Below are 17,902 nucleotides of genomic sequence, written 5' to 3'. Positions count from 1 at the left end.
GGATTCTATTTTTGTCTTGCTGATAGCTGCACCTCTTTTTTTCAAAACTTCCATAATATTATTCAACAAGTACAATTAACCCCACTACCCTGTTTCCACACTTCACTATTTCTAAACATATTTTACAATGCATTAATTCCCCATCCTGATTTTTCTATAGTCAAAGCTCAGTAATTCTGACCATGTCTGGTTCCTCCCAACACGTTTGCCTTCAACTTCCCTGCTTATTGTATAGTATTTTTATTTACTCTCTTTGTAAATTCCCATTCTAATTAATTCCCTTGCCAGCATTGTTCCTTACTTTACTCTTTCCCATGTTCTCCTGCTCTTTTTAAACATTTAGGTTGCTTACACTTCTTGTAGGTCCCTTCTCTCCCTTAATAGTTTAAACCTTCTTCACTTCCCAAATTTTCCCATTGTGCTCAGGCATTAGTCCCATCTCAGTTTAGATGGAACCCATGCATAATTACAGCTCCTTCTTGGCCCAGAATTGGTCTGAGTGCCAAGAACCCTTCTTCCTCACACCAGCCCTTTAGCCATGAGTTAAATCTGATTTGTCTGTTCCTATGTCAATTTGAATGCAGCTGGGGCAATTGATTTTTCAAAAATGTCCAATTTTATGATTCACGTTACGGGAACAATGATCTAAAAAATTTTAGGTTGCTATTTAACACTTCAAATAGGTGAACCTGGAGGAAAATCTGGTTTGGAATACAAGTTAACAAGCCCAAAGTAATGTCAATTCAATGGAAAGCCTGTGTTTATTCAATAAGATCAGAGTTAAAAGTGTGAAAGCATTGAAGTTCTTTTGTCTCCATTAGGATTTAAAATATTCACGTACGTCCCAGATCAAAGATGAATTTGGAAGGTCTGAGGAAGAATCGTAGGACAGTCAAATAGAAACTTTGCTTCTCTCTCCTTTGATGCTGCCAGACCTGCTGAGTTTTTCCAGCATTTTCTATGTTATTTCAGATTTTCAGCATCCACAGTATTTTGCTTTTACTTAAGGATTTGGAAGCAATAGGTAAACAAGCAAAAAATCTTAAATGATCCAAAATACCCTTTGGATCAAAAGACAAATTTGGGAATTGAAGTATTAGTTGGAACCGCTACCTGGCACATCCCAGGTTTGTCATGAGCCATGGGGATAGATTGCAGAGGGGAATTTTTTTGATGTGGATTTCGCTGTGATTTCAGATAGACTAGGATGGGAAGTGTCCTGTTGAAATTTTGGTCTAAAATCTAAGGCTGGAATGTTAAGGCCATGTACGCCAGTGCAATTTTCCCATCCCGCTGCAGCGGACTGAGATTTGGCTGGGTGCCAAATTTTCCAACTTTGCTGTAGTGGGACCGTGATGTGAATGGTCGATAAGATTGTGCCCCAAGTGTTTATTAGCCATAGTATTAAGTTAGTACACTTGCTTTGCCTAAAGTTTGTATAGTAAAGTTTTTGTTTAAATATGAAATCTTGTGGCATCCAGATTCTTTCAGTTAATAACAGTTCAAATTTCCTTTCTAACGATTACCACCATTGAGATCCTGCTTTTCAATTTGCAGCCTTACAACAAAGTGTATAGGTTTATTGAAGGCTAATTTTCCAAACTGTTTGTCCACCTAATCCCTTTTCTTAAGGGATGATAACTTACGTTTTTTAATGTGGGGATATAAACGTGGGAAAGATTTTATTACAAGCTTTTCGGAAAGCTTATCATTGAAAGCGTAAGCTTCCCAGTTACCCAAAGTACAAACGCTATTTCAACATATTCAAATTCTTCTTTCAACAATTAAATAAACTTCCAACACTGTTTCCATTTATAGAAAACAATGTTTTGCTTCCCAAGGTAAAAGGTTTAAAACACATTTTGGAAATTCGAACTATGGCAATTGTGCTGGTCTCCAGCTGCAGCAAATCATAATACATGTACAAGCTGGTTAATTAGCAACAGCCACTCAAAGCTAACTTGACTAATAGCCAAGAGCTACAATTTATTTTGAGGACATACCTTCATCTTCCTCAGCCTTGATTTGTTGTCATGACACCAGGCCAGACAAGTAGCTGTCTCCTGCCTTTCAAGTGACTCTTCTACCTCCTTTGCTGTAAGAAACATGTCAATATTCACCAAGTCCTAGAAGAGAAAAGCAGAAGAGTACCATGAAGGGCATGCTTGGATAGAAAAAAAAAGTGACATCTGCAATATAATCTCACCAATTATGGACTTAGTGCATTCCATCTCATCCAATGAAAAACAGATCAGTTCACATTAAATATTCTTATACATGCATTTTACTAAACTGTACTTCAAGGTTATGATCCAAGTTATGAATATTACACTGTCAAAGAAAAATTAATTGAATTCAACACACATCTATTTCAAAGCAATGTAATCAAAGATTACATTTCTGACCAAATACAACCTCCTTCAACAATTAAAGGAACAAGCCTATAAAGAAGAAAGGATACAACTGGATAGTTAACACTGCTCACAGCCAACACAGGTCAAACTAATATTAAAAATTAATAAACCACAATCAAATCAAAGAACCTGACTGGATTTGTATTTTGTCATCAGTTCTATCACTAAAATTACATTGTATTCACACAGACACAAAGACCAAGCTGGTCAAGTCTTAAAAGGACAAAGCAGCTGGTCTGCAGTCAATGGTGAGGGAATCAACAAGAGAGAAAACATACTTGACCTCATCCACACCGACCAGCTTGGCTCAGATGCATCTGTCCATGACAAGATTGGCAAGAGTGACCACCGCGCATTTCTTGGAGGAGAAAAAAAAAACAAACAACCATCTCTACATTGAGGATATCCTCCATCATGCTATGTGACACTGCTCCAGTGCTAAATTTCTAGCAACTCAACACTGGGCATCCACAAAGCTATGTGGGACATCAGCAGAATTATACTCTGCCACAATCAGTAACCTCAGTCTGACATATGTATGCTCAGCTCCTTATTCCTTGTACAATTAAGACTGTGTGGCTAAATTCTGCTCCAACTCATTTTCAAGTTTGCTAACGGCACCACTATAGTAGGTTGGATCACAAATAACGACAAGATGGGAGTACAGGAAAGAGAGAGAGAATTTGCTGAAATGGTGCAATGACAATAATCTCTCACTCAATGTCAGAAAATGAAGAAGCTAGTCATGGACATCAGAAAACAGTGGAGGACATGCGCATCTACAACAACAGTGCTGAAGTGGAGATGGTCAAGTGTTTCAAGTTTCTAGGCGTTCAGATTATCAATAATCCGTCCTGAACCCTCCATGCCAATGCTGTAGTTAAGAAAGCCCACCAACACTTCTACTTTCTCAAGTGGCTCAGGAAGTTTGGCATGTCCACTATGACTCTCACCAACTTTTACAGATGCACCATAGAAAGCATCCTTTCTGGTTGTATCACAACTTGGTATGGCTGCTGCTCTCACTAAGACTGCAAGAAACTGCAAATGGTTGTGAACACAGTCCAGTCCATCAGGCAAACTAACCTCACATCCATTGACTCAGTCTACATTTCCCGCTGCTTCAGTAAAGCAGCCGGCAGAATCAAGGGCCCCACTCACCCAGGATATACTTTTCCATCTTCTGTCGGGAGAATTTTACGTGTTTTCAGAATTTTGTACCAACAGATTTAAGAACAGCACCTTCCCTGCTGTCAGATTTTGAATGGTACAATCATATATTAATCTGATCTTTCTTTCCCCCCTGCCCCATCTGTAACTGCAACACTACATTCTGTATCCTATCCACTTTGTTCTCCTCTACATTCTTTATGAACAGTATGTTCTACCTGCATAGCCTCCAAGAAACAATACTTTCCATTGTATCCCATTACATGTGACAACAGTAAATCAAATCAAAATATGCCCAGTCTATTAGCACCATGTCAGGAATCAATGAAAAATGCATGAGGGCACATCAAAAGTGCAATCAAGCAGCACTTTCTTAGCCAAAACCCACTCTGAGATGCTCAGTTTGTGTTTTGCCTGAGTCACTCAGCTCCTCACTGCATTACAGTTTTGGTTCAAGAACAGAATTCCAAAGGTGAGGCAAGAGTGACTGCCCATGACATTAAGACCATATTTGAATGAGTGTTCCACCAAGGAGTCCTAGCAAAACTGGAATCAATGAAATCAGGGAAAACTCACTTTGTTGGAGTCAGACGTGGACAAGAGCTAAATCCCTGAGGCGAAGAGAGAGTTACTGCCCTTGACATTAAGGCAGTGTCTGAGTAAGGCATCAAGGAGCCTGAGCAAAACTGGAATCAATGGGAATCAGGGGTTGACTCCTGCCAGGTATGACTCCAACTAACTCTGCTGGATGGTTGGAGTCATACCTGGCAAAAAAAGGAAGTTGGTTCTTGTGATGGAAGGTTAATCATTTCAACTCCAGGCCATCACTGCAGGATGGTGACCTAGGCCAAACTATCTTCAGCTGCTTCATCAATTACCTTCCTTCCATCATAGGGTCAGAAGTGGAAATCTCTGATGATTGCACAATGTTCAGTATAATTTGCGACAACTCAGATACTGAAGGAGTCAATAGCCAAATGCAGCAAGACCTGGCTTGGGATGACAAATGCCAAGTAACACTCACACCACACAAATGCTAGGCAATGACTACCTCCAAAGAGAGACCAGAGGCAGGCGGAGGGTCCACCTCTTCCTTAAATTTACTTGAAGTCCTGGCATTTACCACATTCTGGGATAGTGAGTTTCACTGATTGACGATCCTTTGAGAAGTAATTTCTCCTCATTTGTTTTAATTCTGTTACCCTTTTTATTCTGAAGCCACGACCACTTGTTTTAGATTGCCCAAGAGAAAACACCCTCTCCACATCCACTTTATCAATCCCCCTCATCATCTGGAACACCTCAATTACATCTCCTCTCATGCTTCTAAACTCGAGTATAGGCCTAAACTGCTCAATCTTTCATCACAAGTCAAACCCTTCATCTCTGAAGTTAATCAAGTGAACACTCTGAACTGCCTCCAAAACAAGTACATCCCTCCTCAGATAAGGGGACCAAAACCGTACACAATCTAAGTGTGGTCTCAGAAATGGTTTATCCAGTAGCTGTAATAATTCACTAGTTGTATATTCTACTCCTTTAGCAAAAAAAAGCTAAGATTCCATTTGCCTTCCTTACTTTCTGATTTGATGTCACATGTATTAACAGTGAAAAGTATTGTTTCTTGCGTGCTACAGACAAAGCATACCGTTCATGGAGAAGGAAATGAGAGAGTGCAGAACGTAGTGTTACAGTCATAGCTATGGTGTAGAGAAAGATCAATGCAAGTCCATTCAGAAGTCTGACAGCAGCAGGAAAGAAGCTGTTCTTGAATCGGTTGATACATGACCTCAGACTTTTGTATCTTTTTTCCGTAGGAAGAAGGTGGAAGAGAGAACGTCCGGGGTCTGAGGTCCTTAATTATACTGGCTGCTTTGCCGAGGCAGCGGGAAGTATAGACAGAGTCAGAGTCAATGAACGCGAGGCTGGTTTGCGTGATGGTGCTGCACCTGCATACTAGTTTCTGTAACTCATGCACAAGAACTCCCAGATTCCTCTGCACCAAAGCATTCCGAGGTTCCCCTCCACATAGATAACAATATGCTTTTGCATTTTTCTTACCAAAATGGGTAATCTCACACTTATTCACATTTTAGTGACATCTGCCAAATTTTGCTCCATTCACTTAACCTATCCATATCCACTTGTAAATTTATTATCCCGACTTACTATGCCACTGATTTTTGTGTCATCTGCAAATTTGGCTATGGCACCTACTATCCCTGTATCCAAAGAGACAACAAAGGACAAAGACTGGGGACAGAAGCAGTTCCCAGTTAAGTTAAATTAGGGAGTAGAAAAACAGGTTCCAAATGAAGGGCTGCGAGGAGCAGGCTTTAAGCAAAGTGCGATCAGAAGAAGCCCTTGTAGTTGGAGAGTTTAAGAGGACTTCTGGAGATCTGAGCTGGAGGTCACCGACTTCTTGCTGCAAGCCATTTGTGTAAAAGGTGCCTCTGTGGAGCAGGAGTGTGGCTGAAGAGGTAAATTGTGCTTGTAAACTGATACTTGAGTGTACTCTGGAATCCAGGGGAATAGAACTTTGGAAAGTGAGACTGAAACAAAACTTAGCAGTTAACTGTCAATTAACTGGTGCATGTGCCATAGCAATGCCACTACCAGACTCCACTTGCCAATCAACCAACATTGTCTTCTCGTGTAGTATAAATTCTTATTCCCTTGACAATTTGGTATTCTTGCAAATTGTCCTGATGAATGCAAGCAAAAAAGCTTCAACAGCATAGGGCTTTTTTCAGCAGTACTCAATTTGCGTTTCTGGTGAACTTAACTAATGTAGTTCTGGTTTGCCCTCGTCCATCTCTTAGTTGCCCAATTTTGTAGGAACTTGCAAGACGTACTAGTTAGGCGCATTGACCTGACAAGTGCCGGAGAATAGCGACAAGGGGAATTTCACAGTAACTTGATTGCAAGGACCAAGTAGAAAGGGTCGAGAGCTTCAAGATTTTAGATGTCCACATCACTAACCACTTGTCCTGGCTCCCCCCACATACTGACACTATAGTTAAGAAAGCCCACCAATGTCTCTACTTTCTCAGAAGACTAAGTGTGGCATGTCAGCTACGACTCTCACTAACTTTTACAGATGCACCATAGAAAGCATTCTTTTTGGTTGTATCACAGTTTGGTATGGCTCCTGCTCTGCCCAAGACCGCAATGAACTACTAAAGGTTGTGAATGGAGCCCAATCCACCACACAAACCAGCTTCCCATCCGTTGACTCTCTACACTTCCTGCTGCCCTGGCAAAGCAGCCAGCATAATTAAGGACCCCAAGCACCCCAGACATTCTCTCTTCCACCTTCTTCCTTCGGGAAAAAGATACAAAAGTCTGAGGTCACATACCAACCGACTCAAGAACAGCTTCTTCCCTGCTGCTGTCAGACTTTTGAATGGATTTACCTTGCATTAAGTTGATCTTTCTCTACACCCTAGCTATGACTATAAGATGCACTCTCTTGTTTCCTTCTCTATGAGCAGTATGTTTCATCTGTATGGCACGCAAGAAACAATACTTTTCACTTTATGTTAATAAATGTGACAATAATAAATAAAATCAAAACATAAGCTTTACTTTCAACTAATAAATAAAGTTCATTTCTACGAGGAAATCTAAAACAGCAGTTAGGCTTCTCGTTTATAGGCCTGCTTTCAGTAGCTGCTAGGAACACCCAAAAAAAATCAGCCAGCCCAATTTGGGTTGGATGTCTTCAGCCAATCGTGGGGCACAGGACATTGTACCTTGAAATGGTGCTCCCGTTAAAAGCAAAAAGGTCCAATTTCTACCTTGATAATTTTCATTATTTGTGTCAAGCTAACACAGAATATGAACACAGTCTCAGGAGTTCTGGAATTTGTACCCCAACCTCACTTTATAATAAGGTTTTTGGGCAAAATGGGTGATCGTCCCCTGCTAAAAATGAAACAACCAAACAAGCAGCAAGGTATTTTACGAATACATTGCAATATCTAATTTGCATCAAAGGGTCATTCAGGTCACTCCAAGTCCATGCTGACTCTCTGTAAAGCAATCCAATCTGTCCCATTCCTCTGCTTTATCTTCATAGAGCAGCAAGTTTTATTCCCTCGAGTGCCCATGTGATTTCCTTTCAAGATCATTCATCATCTCCACTTTCACCACCACCATCATCACTGCACAAAAACACTTTTCCTTACAAACCCCCACGCCCAAAAAACTCATCTGTAACTGGCTAATGCCTCAAAAAAAGTCATATAGCATTCGTTAGCTCAGAAGTAGTTTTACTCATTCCTCAGACACAAAACCGCAAGCATTTATGTCAAATTAGCTTTGCATAAGATTAAGACAACAATGACTTCAATTTATCATTTTAACTTGATTGAGAGTCAGCCACCAAGTTAAACCTCGATCAAAAGCAACTTGTCACCACAGCTGACCTCCGTTCAGATTTGCCCATCCAATATCAATAATTCAGTATAACATTGCAAACAGTCCAAAATATATAAATTCTTCCTTCCAGTTCAACATCAGCAAGGAGACAAAATAAGCAAACTTATGTCCCATGACAAAAATTTGCATTGATATAGCAAGTCACACGGTAGTTCATAGGTATCCAAAGAAAACAAAGTATTGCCAGGTTGGCAAAGAGTTAGGTTTAAAAGGAGCATCTCAAAAGGAGAGTGTTTACAGTAACAACTGCAATGAAGTTAATGTGAAATAATGAGATAATATGGGTGGATAATATTTCCCATATTACTAATATGGTTTACACGTTCTCCCTGCATCTGCGTGGGTTTCCTCCGAGTGCTCTGGTTTCCTCCCACAGTCTGAAAGACGTGCTGCTTAGTCGCATTGAGCAGAACAGGCGCCAGACTGTGGCAACTAGGTGAATTTTACAGTAACTTCATTGCAGTATTAAATACAAGTCTTACTTGTGACAATAAATAAACTTTTAACTTTATTAACACCCCATTTTCAGTCTCTGGAGGACTGACACTCACTTTACTTTTCCTTCCTTTCTCAATACCTGTAGAAAGTCTTGCTATTCTTTTTACATTGAGCTAGCTTCCTTTCATATTCCTGATTAATTTTAGCCAATCTCTGCTCTTAATATTCTGGCCAATCTGACCTGCCACTCATCTTTGCACAACTATATACTTTTCCTCAAGTTTAGTGCTTTCCTTAGACTTCTTCATTTAAGTCACAAATGGTGGGTCTTCCTCTTTTTTTTTTAAGAACTTCTTTATAAACTTATTCCAAGTATTCAGGAACCAATCTTGGCCATCCTGCAACCACTGCTCTGTCATGGCAATCAGTTCATATTTATTACTTTAATGTTTTATCAATTTATTTATTTTGTTATGAATGCTATGCGCATTCAGATGAAGTCTTCAGTTTTGTCTTATTTATTTGTCACAAGTAGGCTTACACTGCAATGAAGTTACTGTGAAAATCCCCTAGTTGCCACACTCTGGCGCCTGTTCAGGTACACCAAGGAAGAATTAGCATGGCCAATGCACCCTAACCGCTACGTCTTTCAGACCATGGAAGGAAACTGGAACACCCAGAGGAAACCCATGCCGCACAGACAGTGAGCCAAGCCGGGAATTGAACCTTGGTCCCTGGCACTGAAGCAGTGCCAACCACTGTGCCACCTTTATGACATCATCTCGTCTTGACTATTGGGGAATTTTTGGGTTTTTTTTCCCCTCTCGCTCCCTTCCTGCCATTCTCTGACCTTCATTTCCCATATTACTACCTTGCTCTCCTGTTCTGAAGTGGCATTTGAGGGAATAACTTCGCAAATTTCAAAATCTGCTGCTGAGGTGAAAAGTTTTCATTTTTGTTTAGCTACAAACAAGTTTGGAATTGGCTTACTGTGCACGATATGTCTTTGATTAGGGTTGGCTTTGTCCCAATTGAACTGGAGTAACTGATGGGTTTGCAGCCAGGAGCCAATTCTGTTGAGTTATGATATTTTAAGTAGAAAACAATATTTAACTCATTAACCACAGAATCTGAAATCTAAAGAATGTGCTGCAAAAACAAAATTTCTACATTAATTCCTAACACTTCTGACACAAAGATCACAAGACATCAAACAGGCCTCTTACTCCTTTTCCCATAGATACTTGGTGACCCAAGTGTTTCCAGCATTTTCTGTTCAGGTTTTCAGTATTTTGTCCAAGTTCCAGACTCCTGCTACCTTGTGAGTAGAACGTTTTTCCTCAGCTTCCCTCTTAGATTTAAAGTAAGAGGTAGAAAGCTATGTCCCCTTGTTATTAACCTCTCTACTAATGGAAGAAGTGCCTTCCCAACCACCCTATCTCTGCCCTTCAATCTTATACACCTCTATCATGCCCGCACTCAACCTTCACTGCTCTAAAGAATAGCTTCAATCTATGCAGTCTTGCCTGCAGACAACATGCTAATAAATCTCCTCTGTACCACCTCCAGTGCAATCATATCTTTCCTGACCTGAACCGCAGTCAGTACTCCAGTCATGTCCAAACCACATTTTATACAGTTCCAGCATGATCTCTCTGCTCTTATTTTCTGTGTGTTCATATTCTATGCCTGGCTAAAAACTATCCCATATGCCTTCTTAACCACCTGATCTAACTGCTTCAGGGATCCGTGGATATGCACGCCAAGGCCAAAGATTTGACTGCACATCTCATTTTCAAGCACTTGGCCTATAGCCCTGAAGATTACAGCAGTGCCAGTGAATATCTAAATACTTCTTAAATGTTACTAGTGTTTCTAACTTAACCACCATATCAGGCAATGAATTCAAGACTCCCATCATCTGAGTGAAAAGATTCCCCCTGAACTTTGCTGATGACACCAAGATTGGTGGAGTAATTGATGAGGTGAAGGGCTCTTGAAGGCTGCAAAGAGACATTGATGGGATGCAGAGCTGGGCAGAAAAATGGCAAATGGAGTTCAACCTTGATAAGTGCAAGGTGATTCATTTTAGTAGGACAAACTTGAATGCAGTTACAGGGTCAATGGCAGGGTTCTGAGGAATGTGGAGAAGCAGAGAGATCTTGGGGTTCATATCCACAAATCTCTGAAGGTTGGCATTCAAGTGGATAGAGCTGTGAAGGCGGCTTATAGTGTGTTAGCGTTTATTAACGGGGGCTTGAGTTTAAGAGCCGTGGGATTATGCTGCAATTATACCAGACCTTGATGAGGCCACATTTGGAATATTGTGTGCAGTTCTGGTCACCTCACTATAAGGTGGTTGTGGAAGCATTGGAAAGAGTGCACAGGAGATTTACCAGGATGCTGCCTGATTTAGAGGGTAGGCCTTATGAAGAAAGGTTGAGGGAGCTGGGGTTTTTCTCTTTAGAGCGTAGGAGGATGAGAAGCGACGTAAGAGTTTATAAGATGAGGGGGATAGATAGAGTGGATGTGCAGTGACTATTTCCTCAGGTCGATAGAGGTATTATTAGGGGGCATAACTATAAGGTTCATGGTGGGAGATATGGGAGAGATGCCAGAGGTAGATTCTTTAGTCAGAGTGGTTTGGGTTTGGAATACACTGCCTGCTGTGATAGTGGAGTTGGACAATTTAGGAACTTCCGAGCAGTTATTGGATAGGCACATGGAGCACACCAGAACGATAGGGAGTGGGATAGCTTGATCTTGGGTTTAGACATAGCTCAGCACAACATCAAGGGCCAAGGGGTCTGTACTGTGCTGGACTGTTCTATGTTTTTATGTTTCTAACTTTCTTCATAGCCTTCAACCTTCAGTACTTTCCAGATCCTACCGGCCAGTATAATCCTTTGCCTCGTTTGCTCTCCAAGTACATTAACCTTACTTTTTTAGGATGAATTCCATTTGCCACTGATCTATCCACCTGAACACTCCATTGATATTCTCCTGCAGTTTATGGCTATCCTTCTCACTATTTACCACCCTACTTATTTTCAAATCATCCACAAACTTCTTGATCATAAAGATGTTGGAATTTTTTTTTTACTGGTACTTTAGCTCCGAGTATACTGCTCATTATTCATTGCATATATTGATTGATTCAATCAAACTGAAATGGAAGGTGACAGCAAGAAAGTTTACAAGATATGCTGCACTGGCTCCTGATGTAGCAATATCTATATTAAAATTTTCACCTTGATCTTCAAATCACACCATGGTTTTGCCCTTCACAATCAGTAATTTTCTCCAGTCCTGCAACATCTGTGTGCTCCTCAATTCTGGCCTCTTGCACATTACCAATTTTCATCGCTCCACAATTGGTGGCCTTGCCTTCAGTTCTCTAGGTCCAAAGCTACGGAATTACTCCCTAAACCTCTCTACCTTTGCCACCTCCTTCAAGATGCTTGTGAAAATCTATCATTTTTGCTCATCTGTCCGAATGTTTCCTTAAGCAGCGTAGTGAAGCAACATTAATCTCATCACTAAAAACATACTTGCAATTGAAATATTAAGCCTAACTTTCCGCAGTGTTGGCAACTGGCAGTTAGTGCACAATTATTGAGAAAGTTTCATGATGTTGAAGCAGAGCGAGGAGAACCTCATACAATTTGCAGAATTTCCTTCCTTGTCACCAATTATTGAAAACCACATGTTAATAATGGTGAGAATTAAACTCGCCTTTGCCTGCAAATTCTGGCTCAGTCTTAAGTTCCTACTACATGCAATTCTGATATCTGATCAAAAGAAAATTGAAAATAGCGAATTGCAAGTTAATGTAAAAAATAAAAAACACTGCACCAAATACAAACAAATTTTATTAGGATTTATTATACTCATTATTTAGACCGGAAATGAAGTCTAAAAGCATTTGCTACCCCAATTGGGCTGTAGGAGTGTGGCATGGGATTTCATATGCCTCAGGCCAACAGTTTACAGCTGTTGTACAACCTTGCAGTTCAAAGAGGACTCCATGTATTTACTCAGACAGCCACGGCAATGACTCAATTCTGAACACATTTATATTTTACCAGTGTCAAGCTGAATACCATAAACTGCCATGCAAGCAGTAATGCAGCCTGCAAGTTTAAAATGCCACTTAAAAAATCTTGAAGTGGATTTCCATTAACTCAGGATCCCTTATGTAGCATTCAGCAACATACAATATACCATGGAGGCTTATAGCGGTACAGAGCTCTGCAGGGAAATCTACTGTGCACACTGCTATAAACAGATAATTGTTTAGATTCCAGAATAGCTAGATTAACATAAAAATGACTTTGCAAACATCATTTAGTACAAATCCCACTGCAGAACTAATACTTTCCATAATTTTTGAAAGGCTAAGACACGAACATTCTCGGTTCAAATCAATTACTAGAAGCTGATTAAACCTGTCAAAATGCTGGGGAAAGATGCTTTTTCCTGAAATTATTTCCACCTAATTTCCAATTTTAATATTTTTTTTCACTCTTCACCTTGATTTATTTTCCAGACTCCTCTTTCTTTCTAAAGAGGCATACTTCATTGCACACCTCTTATGAGCTCTTCCCTCATTTTCTGAGAACGGCTCCTGCCTTCCATCTGCCCTCACTTCTCCATTTCCTCCAATTGTTTATACATTATTTTTGTTGATCGTCAATTCCATCTATTTAGGATATAAGTAGCCTTTGCATTTGAAGTGTGCCATACCCAGTAAAAAAGGGACACCATATTTATAGCTTTTAAAATATTAATGTTATTCAATGTGGAATCTTTTGATAGACTCCATTTTAAAATGGACAATCTAAGCTAAAAATGGCCTCCAAACGTTAAATTAGTTTGTGTACTTAACAACAGACTGACTGCATCAGGACAGAAATGCACATTGCAAAATATTAACTATATATATCCTAAAGACCATCAGAAGGGATTCCCACATTTCCCAACATCACAGAGTCCATTTTCAGCCAACTTGATTCAATATCAAGTACTTTACATAATACACTCCAAAGATGTACGAATTAGGCTGAATGGCCATGCAAGATTGCCCCTTAAGTGTCATGGGAACTAGCAGGTTAAATACATGGGATTATGGTGATAGGATGGGATTGTCGTCGGTGCCAGTTCAGTAGGCTTACTGGTCCCCTTCGGCACTTAGGGATTTGATGATTCTAGGATTCAAATCAAGACACTGCCAAAAATATTGGACACTGCAAAGGCTATTGGCCCTGACAATAATAATGAAGACTTGTGCTCCAGAACTTGCTGCACCCGAGCCTAGCTGTTCTAGTACAACTACAACACTGGCATCTCCCCCACAATGCACACAATTGCCCAGCCATGCACTGTCCACAAAAGGGACAAATGGAGCCTGGCCTATTATTGTCCTGTCAGTCTACTAATGGTCATCAACAACATCACGTAAGTGAATTTTGACAGCACTAGCAAGTGGCACTCAGTAACAACTTGCTCACCAATGTTGATTATGGGTTTCACCAAGGCTGCTCAGCACCTGGTCTCATTAGGTGTCTTGGACCAAACATACACAAAAGAGCTGAATTTAACAGGCAAGGTGAGATCACCTTCCTGGGACGTGATAACCACACTGCACTGAATGTAGCACCAAGGAGTAAAAAAGTGGAGGCAATCAAACTCTACATGCTTAGAGTCATACCTAGAACAAAAGGAAAATTATTGCAGTTGTTGTAGATCAACTCAGTCCCAGGACATTGCTGCAGGGGTTTCTCAGGTTGGTGTGCGAGGACCAAACACTTTCAGCTGATTTATCAATGACCTCCCTTTCATCATAAGGTAAACAAGTGGGGACATTTGTTGATGATTGCACAACCTTCAGTACTGATAAATGGTGCGTAACATTCACACTGCTCAAGTGTAAAGCAAGAGAGAGAGAGAGAGAGAAGAGACGTTTCATCCCTTGACATACAACAGTATACATACCTTTGCTGAATCCACCAAAAACAACTGAAGACTATTATTGACCAGAAACTGAACTGGACTAGCCATATAAATACTGTGGCTACAAACAGCTGGGAATTCGACAGTGAGTACCTCACCTCCCAACAAACCAGGAGTTTATTCTCCATCTACAACGCAAGAGCCAGGAGTGTGTTGGAATATGTTCCACTTGCATAGATGAGCGCAACTGCAAAAAACATTCAAGCAGCTCAGCACAATCCAAGACAAAACAATCTGTTTGACTGGCACCCATCTACCACCTTCAACATTCACTCCCTCCATCACAATGCACAGTGGCAACAGTGTACACCAACTACAGGATTCATTACACCTCACTCACGAAGGATCCTCTGACAACACCTTCAAAGTCTGCAACCTCTTACTACCCAGAAGGGCAGCAAATGCAAGGAAACACCATCTCCTTCAAGTTCTCCAAGCATCACATCCTCTTGCCTGGAATTACTACAACTTTGCTTCACCATTGCTGGGCCAAAATCCTCAAACAATCTTCCTATAATACAAGTACCTACACTACACGCATTGTAGCAGTTCAAGACCTCTTCAAACACAACTAGGGATAGGCAATAAATGCTGGCTGACCCAGAGACACCGACATACCATGAATGAATAAATTCCTTGGATCCTTTTATGCAGTAGCATTCTGCAGTGTTCCTCCACTTAAATAATGGGCCATAACTTGCTCAGAATGGCAATCTGCAGTGGACTGTCCCTCCACATTTAAGCATAGGTAAGTCAATTCTTAGGACCATAAACCTAGGAACAGAAGTAGCTCATTCGACCCATCAGGTCTGCTCCAATGTTCAGTGAAATCATGACTGGTCTGATATGATAATCCTGAAGTCCACTCTTCTGCCTTAACCCCATAACCCTATATTCCTTTACTGATTAAAACCCATCTATTGCAGTCTTGAACATCCTTAACAACGCAGTTTCTGCAGTATTGTGAAGAATTCCACAGATTCACTGGCTTACAACTTATTGGCTACTGAATTCATGATCACAGTTTATGATGGCAAAAGGTGAAACCAACTTCCAATACCATTAGCACGACGCTACCATTAGAGGGCTGAAGTGGTTTAGAATTCAAAGGCCGCCTTCAAACTGAATGAAATATACCATTTATTCAGCTACTGGATTGAATTAACAGTTTTAAATTTTTCCATCAAAATACAAGAATATAGCCTTTGATATGTTTTGAATTTTGTTGCCAATTATTTTTTAAACAGATGCCTAACACAAAGAACGTCCACTTTAGAACATTTCTGCAGCAGATATTCTGGTGCTATGCACACAGAACAATAATCAATTTTCATTATGCAGTTAATGAAATCCTTTTGTGATCAGCTCCATTTTGCCACATATTGGGGCTAGTACTAGATAACACAAACTATTTATCCTCAGCAAGAATAGACTGCTTGAACTGAGTACATTCTAAATCAGAATGTCAAAAACTGAAAAAAAAACTCAAACCAAGGTCAAACAGAAAGTGAGATCATAACTTAATAGCTGAAGTGATGAGTTTAATTTACAAGCTATTATGTACAAAAATTATTTCCAAGCGCCTGCCTTCTCTCTGACAAAACAAATTTTCATCACCTCATTAGAGTACCAAATGTGATTAACAAATTATCCAAATGAAAAGCATGATCACTCTGAGGCTTTCAGTCAGCATTACTTGGTCACACGTTAACAAAATATATTCCCAGAGTCCTTAGTTGTTGCCTTGCACAATTCTGAATGTCATGTGTAATCACTTCACTTAGGATCTGTGCTGCCAGACAAGTCATTATGTCTGCACTGAATTGATTGTGTTTTCTGTGCAGTGATAGGTACCAATAAAATATTTTACATATAAAAGCTTGAAAATGCAATTTAGGCAACTAACCTAGCCTTATAACTGTCACACTTTAAGAATGGAAAGAAAATAGGAAGAAAGCACTGGGTTCTAAAATTTACTGAGACAAACCTCCTCGTTAGCAAAATGTGGAATTACAGCTGTTATCAATCTTGACCACAGACAGACACAATACAGCATGGAAATTAGTAAAAGCTAGCTGTTAACAGCAAGTTACTGTTGCATTTGGTCATTTTCTTCTTCTGGCCTTTCCAGAAAAGAAAAGAAATTGAGGCAGCTGCTTTTGGTTTGTTATGGACTACACGGACTTTAGTAAGACCTTTGACAAAAAGTACCACATGATAGGTTGTTGCATCAGGTTAAACCTCACTGGAACCAGGGTGAGGTAGCTAAATGGTCATCAAGCCAGTTTTGTATCCAAACACACTAAGAAGTCTCACAACACCAGGTTAAAATCCAAAGGTTTATTTGGTAGCAAAATCCACGAGCTTTTGGAACACTGCTCCTTCGTCAGGTGAGCGGGAGTTCTGTTCACAAACAGGGCATATAAAGCACAAACTCAATTTACAGAATAATGATTGGAATGCACATCTTTACAGATAATCAAGAATTAAAAGTACAGACAATGTGAGTGCAGAGAGCGTTAAACACAGGTTAAAGAGAAGTGTATTGTCTCCAGACAAGACAGTTAGTTAGTGAGATTTTGCTGTTCCAGGCAAGTCGTGGGGATTACAGATAGTGTGACATGAACGCAAGATCCCGATCGAGGCCATCCTCCAGTGCGCAGAACTTGGCCATCAGTCTCTGCTCAGCAACTCTGCGCTGTGTGTCATGAAGGCCACCTTGGAGAATGCTTATCCAAAGATCACAGGCTGAATGCCCGTGACTGTTGAAGTGTTTCCCAACATCCATGTTGATGATCTGGCACTACTTGTCTTCAAAACAACCACACAACTTCAAACAGACCATTGTCCACAACAAACTACCAGCCTTCAGGAGAACAGTGACCACGACACCAAACAACCCTGCCACAGCAACCTCTGCAAGACGTGCCAGATCATTGACATGGACGCCATCATGAGAACAACATCCACCAGGTACATGGTACATACTCTTGCAACACGGCCAGTGGTGTCTACCTGATAAGTTGCAGGAAAGGATGTCCTGAGGCATGGTACACTGGGGAGACTATGCAGACACTATGACAACGGGTGAATGAACACCGCTCGATAATCACCAGGCAAGACTGTTCTCCTCCTGTTGGGGAATACTTCAGCGGTCATGGGCATTCGGCCTCTGATCTTCGAGTAAGCGTTCTCCAAAGCAGCCTTCGCAACACATGACAGCACAGAATTGCTGAGCAGAGACTGATAGCCAAGTTCCGTATGCATGAGGATGGCCTCAACCGGGATCTTGGGCTCATATTGCGCGATCTGTAACACTCACAACTTGCCTGGACTTATAAAATCTCACTAGCTGTCCTGTCTGGAGACAATACACATCTCCTTAACCTGTGCTTAACACTCTCTCCACTCACTGTCTGTGCCTT

At 40.6% G+C, this 17,902-nt stretch overlaps 1 protein-coding gene across 1 annotated transcript in view; it reads right to left on the bottom strand.

Annotated features, from left to right (window-relative positions):
• The window catches only part of maea (macrophage erythroblast attacher, E3 ubiquitin ligase), a 117,772-nt gene that overhangs the window by 47,917 nt on the left and 51,953 nt on the right, over window positions 1-17,902 (bottom strand). Inside the window, exon 4 of the mRNA XM_080200240.1 lies at window positions 2,004-2,126. Within this exon, the coding sequence (XP_080056366.1) occupies window positions 2,004-2,126 (123 nt within the window). The remainder of the gene's footprint in view (window positions 1-2,003; window positions 2,127-17,902) is intronic.

The sequence above is a fragment of the Carcharhinus amblyrhynchos genome, chromosome 1 (assembly GCF_965287045.1).
Source record: "Carcharhinus amblyrhynchos chromosome 1, sCarAmb.v2.hapA, whole genome shotgun sequence".
NCBI lineage: Eukaryota > Metazoa > Chordata > Chondrichthyes > Carcharhiniformes > Carcharhinidae > Carcharhinus > Carcharhinus amblyrhynchos.
Note: the sequence above shows the minus strand (reverse complement) of the source record. Positions and strands in the feature narration are given on the sequence as shown.